The sequence below is a fragment of the Sinohyriopsis cumingii genome, chromosome 1, assembly GCF_028554795.1.
Source record: "Sinohyriopsis cumingii isolate HCF-2022 chromosome 1, ASM2855479v2, whole genome shotgun sequence".
NCBI lineage: Eukaryota > Metazoa > Mollusca > Bivalvia > Unionida > Unionidae > Sinohyriopsis > Sinohyriopsis cumingii.
The window spans coordinates 72,019,550-72,035,758 of NC_142961.1; the positions used below are offsets into that span (position 1 = coordinate 72,019,550).

Consider the following 16,209-nt stretch of genomic DNA (forward strand, 5'->3'; position numbering starts at 1 on the left):
AGATCAATGGCAGTCACCAATACTAAGCCAATCGGCTATTAAAGTAAATCTGTATGATCACTTATTTAACTAGTTCATAAAACTGCATCGTCAGTACTTAGATGATTTTGGTGTCAACACAATAGCTTCAGAGTGATAAAATTCAATCTATGATTTGTTATGTGGCTAATTAACTATTTCATATGTGAACCAAACATCTAGCTGCTCATTGCCTAATGCAATCAACAGGCAGTGGCATTATCTTATGTCTTAAATGCCAATCAAAGTGTGAAGCTGCTTTTAAACTGAAAGACAAAGAAATCACTCAACTGTTTGTGTCTGCCTATGTATAGACCAACTTCAACCATTAGACTTGACAGTGAAAAAAGGAAGACATCACTGATGACAGTGTGCTGTATTAGTGGACCTTGGAAATTCATTAGTCAAGCCAATTCATGCTGAATGGATTACTGCTGCTCACATAAAAATGAGTGACAGATTAGGCCCAATAATCAGTTGAGAAAATAATTTAGGATTATTTACCTGACAAGCATCTCTGTGTATAGATCAGAGTATATAAATTTCATTAATTATTGTGCTTCAAGCAATAGTTCTATTTTTTAGTTGTTTTTAGATTAAGCATGCACGGATAAAATGAGATGTGCTTTTGCACATTTTTCAACAACAGTTTCACCTCAATGAAGAATCGGTCTGAATAAATATTAAATACAGGTTTCATGTACTGATATTATTTATTATTCTTTCATTTATAGTAATACAACTGCTTGAATACATTTTGTCTCATTTCTCTTTATCCTCACTCATCTAACAACATATCAATTTAAGTCAGTGGGGGAGGGGGAGAATTACAACTACAAGACACCACACAGAAACATGTGCATGAAACAGTATCAAAAGCTTTATAATTCTTTTTTCAAAATAAAACAAACACATGCATAAGCTAATACTTTATTATTAACAATGCTGATTTATCAAACGTCTTTATAGATCTCCAACAGTGATTCACAGAATAAAAAATGGGGGCAGGGGTTCATCATATGTGGACAATTTTTTAAAATCTTTAAATTCATGGTTCATTATAACAGCAAAATCCACAAAAATTAGTGATACTACAGTAGGTTTGTACAATATATTAGTAGCATGGACAAAGCTTAAATACAGCATGTGTGCACAAAACAAAGGTAACAATGACTAAGCTTATGGGGTAAATGTTTTGTTGCCTTAAGCTTGACCATGATCACATGAACAGGTTGAAATTTCACTTCATATTTCTAGAATTTATCATCTTGTGCCAAAACATCTTGCTCTCAAGTCTTTAACAATGGAATATAAATATTCAGAGAATAACACAAATTGCAGTATTTGGTTTCAAATAAGACAGCATCTTTGTTTTTGTCTATTAGACTATCTTCTGTGTCAATATATTAACATACTGGCTTCACTTCAATAAATTACAATACAAAGTGTCCATGATAATTATTGGATTTAAACAAATCATCAAGAACTGAAGAAGAGATGTATTTTATCTGCAGACTGAAAGAACAGGATCCAAAACATTGCTGAGTCTTCATGAAATAGTTTTGGTGCTGGTGTCCAAAGAAAAAAAAACTTGATGCCACTTTTACTAGGATCACATAAACAAAAAACTTTTTCTATTTTGTTAATGATGAATTATTTTGTTCTTTATTCATTTACTAAACCCAAACAGCACATACCTGTCCATGAAGAGACTTGGTGAGTCACTCTCATGGCTGTATTTTTTTGCCATGGTTGAAGAAACTCAAAACATTTAAAATGAAGTGATATCCACTTTTGAAATACTAAAAAGTCAAAACACTGGAGAATTTTTTGGCACAAATTACTCAGTCAATTCAAAACATCATAGAAGAAAGACACATTGATGAAATGTTTGAAAAAAAAAGAGATACAAGACAGACACTGCATTGATTTCTACATATTATGTGAAAATACATAATATCTATATTCCTTCATGCTTTAAATCATATTTTGGCATGTAAAATGTATCACTGAATTTCACATAAATTCTGATGTAAATAAAAAAAATTACAACACAAAATCATGGCGGTAATTTGCATAATCACTTATGCATGAAGCTTTCAAAGATATACTGCTGTTATCCTGTGAACAAAGATTAACAGTGTTAAATCCTGCTATGAATAAAGAATCTTTTTGTTCTTCCTTTCTTTTCATCTTTCTCTTTTCCTTTCATTTCAAAGCATATAACTGTATAATTCACCAGTGCAGCATCTAATACTATCCCTCCAATCTCAATGCTGGTTTCCTCACTGGTATTACTTCTTTGGTTTGATAATAACAGAATACAGTGGATCCTGAAATTAAAAACATCAACTGTTAGAAGAGGTTTACATTTGTTGCTCTAACTTCAAGACAGACAAGAAATTCTTCCCAATGGCATGGATTCCCCTGGCAATATAATGTAATTGACAGGTGAAGGGTGAAGTCAAAAAGGGGTCATAAACGAATTAAAGTCTTTTTGGAAAAATGTTGAAAACAACTGCCTTCATAAAGATACAATGTCTGTATTTTGCATAAGTTCAGAACTTGCTGAAATCAACACTTTTTAATGGGTTTTTCACAAGTTTGTAAAGAAATAAATGTAGTAATTTACTGATTTATGCTCATGAAATTTTACTACTTTTCAATCACTTGAGTTTATTTGGTGATTTCCAAATATGCATTTAGTTGCATAGAAATGAGGGAAAAAATAAAAGCAAATACATGTTTTCAAGATATATAGCATTCTTCTGTTATAACCTGTTATTGCTATGTATCTTGCAGCCACAATTATGACTTTAAATATAAACCAATGTACTTGATTTTAATACTGCCATGAGGTGTTTTTTGCAATTTGCATTTATCTTTATTGGCCACTATTGTATATAATGTCATATAATTCCACTCCTAATGGACTATAGCACACCTGAAATTGCCCATATCTCTAATATCTCAATAGTGTAATTGGCCTGTGTTGAATATTGCATCTGGTAACAGTAAATGAGACAGTCATATTTCCTTTAGCACTAAAGCCTCTCCTGCCGATCAGTGATTTAATCCACGTAAACACACCTTGTCAATCACACAAAAGACCATCTTACTGTAGGTCATTGTGTATTACTCCTTGGATGACTGCAGATTGCAGAAAGGATAGGCAGTATGTTTTATGTACAAGCAGGTGCTTTCTGCCATCTGTTGCTCTCCAAATGTCAATAAAAAATGGCCTACAATAATTCTGTCTTTCATACTTGTCATGCAAAACTAGTGACTCATGTGCTTCAATGCTGACAGAATGTATTATGCAATCACAAGAGTGAAAGTGACAGTCACTGATAGCTACTAGTTTATGTGTAGCTAAAAATAAGGTCCATTACAACAGTTAAGTGTCACTTCGTTGTGAAATAAAATAGATTCAAGAGTGAATCAGTGTTACCTGTATTTATGAGTAAAGTAAGTCAGAACACTGTTCATTTAAATCATTTGGTTAAATAGTGAATTGCAGCATTTACTCTCTCAGTGGAGACATCCATGCGAAGAAAAGTGCATTCTTTGAAGTTTGATGTTTTAAAGCAACTTAAATCTGCCAAAATACAAAGATGCTAAGAACCAAAATTGTGAACATCTGAAATCAATTGATGATGTTCAGCACTGGATCAACTCTAATGAGGACTGCACTGCTGTTACAGATCCTGAAATCATTCAGTTTTTCTAAGGCAACATAAAGAAAATAGCAGTCCAGATAAGATTCTACAACTGACAATGATGAGGACCTGCTGGAAGCGATTTCAAAAGCCATATTTGGTTTAGAGAAAGACTGGTGTGGCTACAAAGCCATAATGGATTGGAGAAAGAACTGATGTGTCTACAAAGCCATACTAGATTGGAGAAAGGACTGATGTTGTCTACAAAGCCATATTGCATAGGAGAAAGAACTGATGTTGTTTACAAAGCCATATTTGATTGGAGAAAGGACTGATGTTATCTATAAAGCCATACTGAATTAAAGAAAGGACTGGTGTGGCTACAAAGCCATACTGGACTGAAGAAAGGACTGATGTTGTCTACAAAGCCAAACTGGATTGGAGAAAGGACTGATGTTGTCTACAAAGCCATACTGGATTGGAGAAAAGACTGATGTGGCTACACAGCCATACTGGATTTAAGAAAGGACTGATGTTGTCTACAAAGCCAAACTGGATTGGAGAAAGGACTGATGCATCTACAAAGCCATTATTGTATTGGAGAAAGGACTGATGTGAGTACACAGCCATACTGGATTAAAGAAAGGACTGATGCGGCTACACAGCCAGAATGTTGAGCTTCTAAAGATTATGTGGTTGAGAAACACCATCAACTTTGCAAAAAGCAATAATGACCAGGTCTCAATCAAAACAAACTCACAAAATACCTCAAGTAGGAAATACATATTATGCAAGTGAATAGTGATTATTATATTCAGATCAGCACTTTTTTGAACAAATGTACTTATTTCAAACAACACTGGATTTCAAATGGATTACATACCTGTATTTAAGTTTGTTATTTCTGTTATTGTTTTAAAATTGCCAAAATTGTGCTGCACATGGTGTGACCTCACTAATCAGCATATGCAACTGATGTTTTGAACTGAAGATTAGAGATTTAATTGACAAAAATTAAATGACTTTACTCATTGCCCTTTTTTTATTTTTTATTTTATTTCTTTTACAAATTGTTCATTTATTTAACTGCAAAATGTGTTTAGAGGTAGTAAAGATGCAGGGGGATGGGGGGGGGAGAAGCTAATTTTAATTATTTAATACTTTCCTATGGTATTATTTAGCTAACTTTTTCTGCAAAGGAAAATCTCATCCACACTAGATGACCATCCTCCTGTTCTAGAATTCTTAAAACATGTGCACTGACACTGTCTGACCTATATCAATGGCCCATGTGCGAAAGCACATCCTTGTTCTTTTTAAGGGATGTCTGGTAATGAGTGACATATAAGCAAGTTGGAAGGGTATCCAGTAATGACAGATAAGTGTTACATAATCAAAATTAATTTTACTTAAAACCCTTAATTTTAATATCAGTAACATGTTACCTGTCACAAATGTTAAGATGAATCTGTCAGTAAGGAGGGATGATGCTGGACTGTGAGGGAGTATAAAGTTGCTTGACTTATAGTCCATCCTCTCAACTGCTGGATCACTGTTTTTGTCATAAAAATTGGAGAAAAAATGCCTCAACTCTGGTTTGACAAGGACTGATTGTAAAATGAAATGGTTGTGTATGATCACCAAAAACTCAACCTTCCATCAATGAATAATTGAAAAAGTTCCATGAAGTAGCCTTAACTTCACGCTCTTCTATCCTCATGAATGAGAGGTTTCTCTCATTGAGAGACTGATAAGCTCTCTTTAAAGTACAAGTGAATTCCATATCAAGAAAAAAAGCTTTTTATACCTTCCTTCTATCTCAACAACTGCTAAATAAAACTTCAGTGCTCTAACAGGGTATACAGATTGTGAAATCTAATCAAGGTTACATCTGAACACACATCAGTTGTGCAGCAAAATCAAATAACCACCCTCGGTTACTTGCCACTGTACCACGCTTGCAGCTCAATCAAAGAGTTATCACGTGGGAAAACAAGCAACAGGATTATGATAAATTATTTACCGGAAGGAGCAGACCTCTGAAAATGTACATGTATTGCAGCTCAAGCAAAAGAACTGTCAAGTTGAAAACAAAGTGATTGCTGCCTTTACAAACCCTAGCATAAACCTTGTATACAGTAAATGTACACTACATTGTAATACCCAGGTTATCATTAACGGGCAGGTACCAGAGTGCCCAGATACCCATTGTCAGCTTTACATAATCTTTGGCTTATATTTAAAAATTTCACTAAATGTAGATTTAGCTTTTGTTCTTGATGCTCAATGCATGATCACCGGTGGTCTTTACCTGGTGATTGGTGTCTGGTCAATAAGTGACCACCTAAAATCAATGGTGATCTAGATCTATGTAAAAAAAACTTTACCCAGAACTAAACAAGGTAGAATGATGCATTACCCTTTTTGGGTTGCAGGAACTGCTAATTGTCTATGTTAAGTATATTTAATTTATACCGTGTGCTTGACCATTTTCCATGATTAAGGATAGAGTTTTTGCGTACCTGAGTTTAGTAATGTTTGTAAGTTATAATAAATAAGTTGTTTACTGATATCCAAGTTCAAGGTCTAGCCTTATTTACAAACTTAGAATCTTCTAGTTGTTAACTTATGACCCACATCCTGGTATTATTTTACTGTCTTAGGTTTTATATAAGTTTGTGGTAAACAAAATTATTCATTTCCATTTACTGTTATATTCAGATATAATTTGAGAGAAATCAGTTATTTAAAATGTTTAATGATTGGAATTACAAAGTCCTCATCAACATTTTGGACTAAACCACTATTTTAGGATTATTGTGAATTTATTCAAAGACATTTTGGATTATATCATTGTGAGATATCAACCTATTCTAGACTAATGATACATCAGCACATTCAATATTGGAATTCATTTGGAACATTACACTTTTGGACTTGTGACAGAACTTCTACGATTATTTGGGATTTAATTCAGAGTAATTTAAGTTCCCCATACATTTTCACTTTGTAGGTTAGAGAAAGGAATTGTTAATTTTACTTAACTTGCTGGTTTTGCTTCTTGCTGTCGGAACACCAGACCTTGGGTACCTATGTTGACCCACTGCTGAATGGGGGGAGGAGTAAACCATACTCCATAACAGGGCTCAGTTATATCCTCACCAGAGGTAAGACTGCGATTGTACTTCCTGGATAGCACGTCCCCTCCCAATTATAGCTTGGAGTGTGTGTGTGTGTGTGTTTGGATTTTTAACGTAGCTTTAACAATTTTTCAGTCATACTGCTATGATGTCTGCAGTGTGACAGTTTATAGCGATGTCTAGCACTGGGGCATCATACCGAAGACATGTAGCATGATGTCTCACCCAGTCACATTATCCTGAAACCAGGCCGACCAGTCCTAACACTAACCTCCTAATGCTGAATACCAAGCGAGGCAGCTGTTAGTACCATTTTTATAAGTCTTTGGTATGAGTCGGCCGGGAATCGAACCCATGAGCTCCAGGATCCGAGGCAGACACTCTAACCACTAGGCCACCAGAGGGGTGGGGGCCACTTTATACCAGTAAGCATATAGCCATAAATAAAACATACTGCCCTCTTCTAAGAAGACATACTTTCTTATCGGGGATGACGCTTCTCCTCTAGAAGGGCGAGTTCTTTCCTTGAAGATTGTGTTTCTCCAGCTATTGTATGTACACTTCAAGATCTAAGGGATCCAGAGGGAGAGGCTTTCATTCCTTTTATTACATACGATTGTATTGTCAGAACATGACAACCAATTGGACATCTGTCCATTTATGTACATTCTGTACATAAAATATGTGTGGTGCGAGTGTCCCATGAGGCTTTTTTTTATTTATTCCTATACTTAACTAATAACTGTGACATCTGAATAGAAACTGATCAATTTTCCAAACGATCATGTAAAATAACAACATAGGTTATGTCAGCCTCACATTTATCTATACTACTTATTCATAAAAAAACATCTTTTAATTTTGGTTACTAAACAAGTTGTAAACAGAGAACATCATCTATGAACCATATCAATGCAACAAATGTGCTCTACTAAAGTTGCTAGAGATTAATTAGATGTAAAAAAATGCACACTGCATTAAATAACAGTAATTAAAATATTATACAAAAACTACCACAAAACATGTAGAAGAAAAAAAGTGAAAATACTTTAATGACAAATTTTGATAACCTGTTAAAAATTTATACACTGATCACAATTACCGAACCCACAACAAGAAGGGAGGTAGGTTAAGTACTGAAATGTTATCACTGGACTAATAAAATGAACCTATTGATATCTAAGGACTGAGGGGCAATGTTCTGCTGATCAAGAAATATGAATATCGGCTTCTGATGCAGCATAATCATCTCTCTGGTATTTAAAAAAAAATGGATGAGCATTTTCCCCCCCCCCCCCATCCTGACATAAGATGTCATTCAGAAAATAATGAGGATGCATTAATATACATCGACTGATAAGGGAAAGTCAGACAAGTTCAATGCTCATGTTCTAAGAATTTCTAGAACAGAGGGATGGTGCATCTAATGTGGACAAGGTTTTTTCATTGTGGAAAGAGAAAGATAATAGTGACAAGTAACATATAACTAGTGTTTTATTAAAGTTTCTCTACAAAAAAATCAGTGCAATTCAACATGCAGAAGGTCTTACCTCAGGACCTATGGGTGCCATATTAAAGGGATCATTGCCCTGCAATAAAAACATTGTAAAATGTGAAGAAAAAAACATGCCATAATTTATATTTTCAGTGACACTGACATATGAAAGGTGAAACATAGTAACATAAACATATTAAAGGCTTTTGCAATTCTGTAATGTGAATATTCTGCTGAAGAGATAAAAATGTGACAAGAATATGTATGTCTCTCTCTCTCTGTATGTATGTATCTATGTATGCATGCATGCATATATTTCTTTTAATGGTATGTTAGCACAATCCTATTTATATAGTGCCAATTAAAAGGTCTAAACATAAAAAGGTCACAAGAGTCTCTCAAAGAGACTAATAATACTGATAAAAAATAATTTCCAGGAATCTAAGATAAAACTTTAACTTCTTTTTAAATGACGAGTGCGGAAACAATTTCTTCAGCGATAACAAGATTTTCAAACTGCTGCTGTGGTGGCCATATTCAACATCAGATTGACACCTTTTTCACTGAGTAATAAATACACATCATTAGAAGTTTTTGGGTCAGCCCTTTCTCATATCAAGATGACCATTTATTTAGGAGTAGTAAAAAGATTTTCTCAATGACCATCATAGAAGCCATACTGAACAGAAGAATGACACCAGTTTCATTTATGACCAATAAGATACTAAGTGTTCTGGTGAATCCTCCATGTCAATGACTGAGAGGATTAGCAACAGAATTTTTCAAGATGGCTACTGTGGTGGCCATATTGAATTTTGAGGGACAGTAATTTCATTTAGGAACAACTAGATAACAAAAGCAGACTTCTGGTAAACTCCATGTTGATAAAACCCTTCCATTAAGAGAAGTAGCAATAACAAGATTTTCAATATGGCTACTATGGTGGCCTTAGCTGAAGTCAGATCAGCACCATCTTTATTTTGGAACAACTGGATGCCATCAAAAGTCTTCTGGTGAAACCAAATGCTGATATGATTCTGTTTAGGAGTAGCGATATACATATTTGAGGTCAGATCAGCAAGAACTTCATCTAGGACAACTAGACATCATACAAAGTCCTTTGGTGAAAACACCATGTCAATAGGACCATCAGTCAAGGAGGATTACCAGGTCTGATTATAGGAATTAGTAAATTTGGTGACAGCCCCTGCCCCCCACCCTTTAAAGTTGAAAAACTGATGGGACAAATCTGGTTGAACTTGGTGCCTCTCAAGGGCATAAAAATAGGACCACAATATGGAAGGAGTAAAAGATCTCTCTTTTTAACTGCTGTCAAAATATGAAAATGAAAATTCATATTCTTTCTCTTATGGACCAAATATTTCTCAATACATTATATATACTTAATGGTTTCAGAGTTTTTTCCTGAAATGAATAAGAAAAAGACGGATGGACAGATTGATGGACAAAAAGATATATTATTCTAAAAATGAAGAATTCATACTAGCAAAACGTACATACAGACACTTCTCATGTGTATAAAGTTTATCAAAATCTCCCGAATGAGTTTAGAGTCTTGCTCTGAAAACTAAAGTGCGAAGTATGGCTGGCTGGCTAAATAGACAAATGGATGGAATGGTAAAAATATTGAAACTGAAGAATATTGAATAGCAAAAGGCACATACACCATCATCTAATAAATGTATGAAATTTCTGAGCTATCTTCAATGGTTTTGAAGTTTTACCTAAAACATGACCGTATGGAAGATAGAAGGATGGATAAACAAATGGCCAACAAGAGTACCATAAACAGAACAGTATACGTCTCTCCCGTGTTGAATAGTCCTCTATGTAGGCACTACTAGGAACCCAAATGTAAAGCCAATGAAACAATAAAATAAAAGGTAGTAAACAGTATTGATACAGAAACACTGAAAATGTGAGAAACAATGATATTGTTACTTACCACTTGGAGGTTTTAACTTTACTTTATTTGACTTTGACGAAGAAACCTTTTCAAAGTTGAAAGGGTCTGCATTACTAAATGCTTTGTCAAAGACTGTAAAAGGATCAACATCAGCAGAGGTCCCGTTATGCTTAGGTGTGGAGGGTTGATTAGTAGATGTGCTTATAAATGGGTCATTGGTGTTTTGGGAAGATAAAGCACTTTTTGGTGAAAAAGGATCTGAAGCAAAAGGGTCACCGGCGAAAGGGTCACTGGAAGAAAAGGGATCAACTGAAGCAAAAGGATCCGAGGCTTGAAAAGGGTCATGAATTACACATGATGATAAAGTTCTTTCTTGATGAGTGCTCTTTGTCTTGACAGCATTAAGCTCAAGCTTAAGAGGAAAGTCATTTTCTGTTCTTCCAACATTTTCATCACTGGTGTCTTTACTTGATGAAGGCACTGATTTTCTGGGTCGTGGGCGTGGCACATATGAAGGACTAGAGGACTGATTATTTTGGCATGGTGGAAGAGTGGGAGTGCTACAGTTAAATTCTGCTGAATCTGCTCGAGATTCTGAACTTGAATTCACTTGAGATTCAGAACTCCTTTGAGAACTAACTGTTTCATAAGTTACAGAAAATGTCTTGGAGCGAGGTGGAGGTGCAGGAGGAATATTTTGTATAACAGGTGGAGTGAGCTCTGTGCTTGGTCTAGGAGGAGGTGATGGTGCTTTATACAGATTGTCACTGACCAGATTACATGATGGGAGTGGTGGTGGTGGTTCATCTGGGGATGGAAGATCAAAACTGTCATCACCAAAAACATCTGCTCTTGAAAATTTTGAGGTTGTTTTTTGTGCTTTCACATCAAATGGATCTGTAGTGACAAAATCTCTGCACCAGGGCAAAGGAGGAGTTGCAGGGTTATTATTGGAAACAGCTGTGCTGTTGGTGCAAACAAATGTACTTGTAATGCCTGGATTGTGCTTTTCAAAGGATGTGTTGAAAGGATCGTCTGAACTTCTACCAAAAAGGGAAGAAAAGTCAGCTTCACTTTCTGTCGATTGAAAAGGATCACTTGCCTGTTGCTGTAGTGCCCCTTTGGCTGGGGCCGGCTCTGTTACTTTGTTTATTTTTAACTCATTTAGTGACCTCTTTGAAGGTTGCTTCATTTCAGCAAACAAATCTTTTGGAGTTTTGCTAACTTTATTTGTGGTTCCAATATCAACTAGGTCATCAAAAATATCTTTGGGCTTATTCTGGGCTTCCTGTTTGGCTTCTTGCTGCTTGGTTACTGATGGCATCAAGACGTCTCCAAATCCTAGTCCTACATTCTGCTGTGCTGGAAGGGCGAAAGGATCATCAGCAAACGGATCACTGGTTACTGGCAAAATTGATGACTTCTGTTGGTTTTGCTGAGCTGGAACCTGAAAATTGAATGTAAACTGTGTCAGTCAGGATAGGCAAAGATTTTGTCAACTTATTACATGTCTGAGATTAACGATTATTCGGTAATATTGATGAAATATTGGAAAGTAGATCACAGTGACTAGTTTTGACTAGAAACAGTTTAATCTGAAGACGTACTTGCACTCCAATTTTTGTGATAATAGTTACAGGTGTGCAATGCATCTTTATTTCAAGAACCTCTATACAGAAGGTTGGTCATGGTGACCCTGTTTTTGTGTGTAATGCATCTTTATTTCAAGAACCTCTATACAGAAGGTTGGTCATGGTGACCCTGTTTTTGTGTGTAATGCATCTTTATTTCAAGAACCTCTATACAGAAGGTTGGTCATGGTGACCCTGTTTTTGTGTGTAATGCATCTTTATTTCAAGAACCTCTATACAGAAGGTTGGTCATGGTGACCCTGTTTTTGTGTGTAATGCATCTTTATTTCAAGAACCTCTATACAGAAGGTTGGTCATGGTGACCCTGTTTTTGTGTGTAATGCATCTTTATTTCAAGAACCTCTATACAGAACGTTGGTCATGGTGACCCTGTTTTTGTGTGTAATGCATCTTTATTTCAAAGAACTTCTATACAAAAGGCTGTTCATGGTGACCATGTTTTTGTGCATAATGCATCTTCATTCCAAGAAACCTCTATACAGTAAGTTTAGTTTCATCAGTGGTGTATTGGTAAATGAAGACAGAATGACTGTTGGAAGTGACAGAATTAATTACGTACAGGGTCCACTTTTTGAAGCAGGGATACAATTAACTAAAAGAAAAAGTATGACAGTCATGAATTAAATTCCATACACAACTTTAGAAAATGAAAGAAACAAAAGTACTTGATTTTTGTCTGCCAAGTTCAAAAATATTTTAACAAAATGGGAAATTACTTTTGTGGCACCAAAAGCTGATCAGGTTATGCATGCAAATATTCCTAACAAATTTCATTTGTCTATATCAAGTATTTTCTCCATAACTGCACTTGCGATGTTTTCACCAACACAACTGAAGTCCAAAAAATTTAATAGGTTATTTTCGTATCCTAAGTGCAAGCCATGCACAAAGCATTATCAAGTTACTCGGTTTTGAACTAAAAGTTGTTATGCTAAAACCATTTTCTTCCTTCAGTCACACTGAGCCTGACCGGTGATCTTTTGACCCCAAAATAAAAAAGGATTTACTTTTACCCAAAGCCTAAGCCATCCACAAACTTCGGTGACAGTACATGGTTAAGAACTAAATATTTTGGCAGAAACCATTTTTCAGCCGTAGTGACCTTGACCTTCAAACCACCAAATCAATAGGCTTTTAACTTACTCCAAATGCAAGCAGTTTAGGTCTGCAATACAGAACAAATGTTTTTGTCCAAAAACAATTTGTCTTCTGTCTGTCAGTCACCTTGAACTTTGGCCCTTGATATTCTTCCTTACCCAAAGTGCAAGCCATCCACAAAGTTTGGTCCTGGGTTGTTACTGTGTGGAAACTATTTTTCTGCCTTAAAACACAGTGGCCTTGACCTTTGGACGACAAAATTGATAGACTTGTTTCTTGCTGTTAATGCAAACTATTTAAAAAGTTTGGTAATGGGAGTAGGAGACATGAGCACACATGGGCAACACTGTATGCTTGTCATGGTGAGGCATGAAAACAAGCAAACAACAATAACTTGAACCATATATAAACAATGTATTTGAGATTCTATGCAAATGTGACTCACTTTTTATATGGGCTGGGTCACATAGTAAAACTTAGTACTTCTAAACACAACACAATTCTAATGGTACTGGAGGCAAATGCAAACAAAATACCTTAGAGGCAAACTTACAACTATTGGCAATTTTACATAAAAATTCATCAAATGGTTTCTGGGCCTGCCGGTTGCAAGGAAACTGGATGTGAAGTAACAGTGATGATCATGACAAGGAAAATGGCAGAACAAAATACAAAAAAGGCAAACATAAAGGTGATGTATATAATCAGTACAATTGCTGTAATCCTTGGAGGAAGGAAAACAAGAGGCCCCGATATTGCTCGCATGGTTTACTTAACTTAACAGCTGACCATTCCATAAAGCAGGCTTATATATGTGTGTATGTGTGAGTGTGATTAGGATTTGTAATGTAGCTTTAACAATTTTTCAGTCATATTGCTAAGATGTCTGCAACGTGGCAGTTTAGTGATGTCTAGCGCTGGGGCATCATGCCGAAGACATGTTGCATGATGTCACACCCAGTCACATTATCCTGACACCAGGCCGACCAGTCATAACACTAACCTCTTAATGCTGAGCGCCTAGTGAGGCAGCTATTAGTACCATTTTTGTAAGTCTTTGGTATGACTCGGCCAGGGTTTGAACCCACAGCCTCCCACTTCTGAGGCGGACACTCTAACTGCAAGGCCACATCATATCTTTCTCCCAAACAATATCATGATACTTTGACCTATTTTAAAATATCCTGATAAAAATTCGTATTAAAGATGAAGGTATGATTAGTATGTACTGTCTCTTGCTCATAACCAAAATAATCCAAAATTTTAATGATAATAAACCAAACAGATAAAAAATATTGCTTTAAGACCATACTTAAAAGTACACCAGTTCTTTTAGCTCCAGATTTCAATCTACCATTCAAACATCTGATAATACAAGTGATGTTGGGGTTAGTGACATTAATTCAAGAAGACAAAAATGGTATGGATCATCCAGCATGTTATTTCTCTAAAAACTTGAACAAGCACCAGAAAACACACTTGAACAAACTCCACTATCAAGGAAAATTTTGCTTTAAGTCTGGCTTAACAAGATTTTCAAATGCATATAAAAATCTATTCATCTCTGATTAGTGCGCTCAGTGATCACAACCCTCATACTTTCATCATTAAATTGAAAAATAAAAATCAGAGATTGCTGAATGGACTTTGATGTTGCAAGAATACATCAACATTCGTCACATCAAGGGAAAAGAAAATTGAATTGTAAATGCACTTTCATGTCTAAAGTTTTAATTTTTGTACATTCATTATTTATCTTACTGTGTAATTTCATTATTATTATCCTTTATGTGTTTGATTATTATGGAAAAAGAAAGCTGTACTACATAAATCTATCTTTTCATTATGAAGGGAGGTGTTATATATATATATCTATATTTTTTAAAACTTCTGATATGTGATTTTGTCTAATTTTCAATATTTTTATTCATGATTTTTATCTATAGCTGGATTTCATATGTGCATAGGGTAAATTTAAGATATTAGAAAACATAAAATTGCATAGGATTTATAAACAAACGCTTACGTACATGCTGACATTTACTAATACTACAATTATTAGTAAATATGTTTACAAGATTCTGTCTTTTTCCAACTGGACAGATTGGTCAGGGCTATCTTAGCAGTGTTAAATTAATTCCTATTGGATGAGTTAGGTCACCTTAATAGTTATTTTGAAACATTATACCGAGTAGTAGAATCTGTCACAGAGGGTATACTGTGATATAGCTGTAATAAACTCTTAAACGTATATATCAGGAGAGAGCTGAGCAATCAGATTCATTCCTATTTTGGGGTCATTCTTATTTCTTGTGTTGTTGTAACATCAAGTCTGCAGACATATTTTAGGTAGAATTTAGATAGTATTTGAGAGGAAAAACATTTGTTTGGATTATTCAGTGGAAATAGAATGGGATAATTGGAATATAATATTATTTTGGAACTACTGTGAATTATTCAAAGGAGTTCTGGACACCATTTTGACGTCACCATTCTTGGCATACAAGTACATTTCCTGTCCTGAAGATTATACACAAGTTTTCATTCTTTTAGACTTTAACAGAACTTTTTCAGGATTATTTTGGATTCACTTCACAATACTGTAAGTTCTTCACACATTTTAATTTACAACTCTGAATATGAAATTATTTCTTATGTTTCATAAAACTTGTTGGTTTTGCTTCTTTCTGATACGTTTATGACCATAGTCATAACACTCATACATAGCAACACTATTTCTCTCATGGAAGATGTCATCTCTGCCTTTTTTACTAGGGGAGATGCAGTCAAGTCCAATGTCTAAGGAAGGTGCCACTCCTTGCTCTTTTGTTTGGGGAAGTGTACTCATCCATTAGAATTATCTATTACTACCTCACAGGTAGCACCAAAATCTTTTTTCGTTGTGAGATTTAATTAACCTAGAAGGGGAAGAAAATCCAGTTGTGTGCAATGTGTACACAATAAACAAGTTAATTGAGTGTCCCATGGCCCTTTCCTATTCCCACACTTACCAACTGTTCGAGACATCTGAAAAATTGATGTTCTGAAAAAAGAAACTTTAGTCTGACAATAACAGAGAAATGATAATATAATGACACAAGTTCAATGTTGTGCTGCAGTAATGTTTTATATAAAAATATACACAAACACTTAACTTAAGGGGCCTAGAATCTATTAATACACTACTTTTATGAGATTCAATATCATGACCAAATTATTG

At 35.1% G+C, this 16,209-nt stretch overlaps 1 protein-coding gene across 7 annotated transcripts in view; it reads right to left on the reverse strand.

The window, feature by feature from the left end:
* Nucleotides 1-936: 936 nt before the first annotated feature.
* LOC149807105 (uncharacterized) overlaps nt 937-16,209 on the reverse strand; it is a 118,686-nt gene continuing 103,413 nt past the window's right edge. For 6 of the 7 annotated variants that reach the window (XM_089962041.1, XM_089962032.1, XM_089962000.1 and 3 more), the window contains 3 exons: nt 10,279-11,686; nt 8,368-8,406; nt 937-2,351 (listed from right to left, as the gene is read on the reverse strand). In XM_089962041.1, the coding sequence (XP_089818167.1) occupies nt 8,399-8,406; nt 10,279-11,686 (1,416 nt within the window). In that variant the 3' untranslated portion in view covers nt 937-2,351; nt 8,368-8,398. The remainder of the gene's footprint in view (nt 2,352-8,367; nt 8,407-10,278; nt 11,687-16,209) is intronic. The other variant, XM_089962048.1, reaches the window with a different exon arrangement.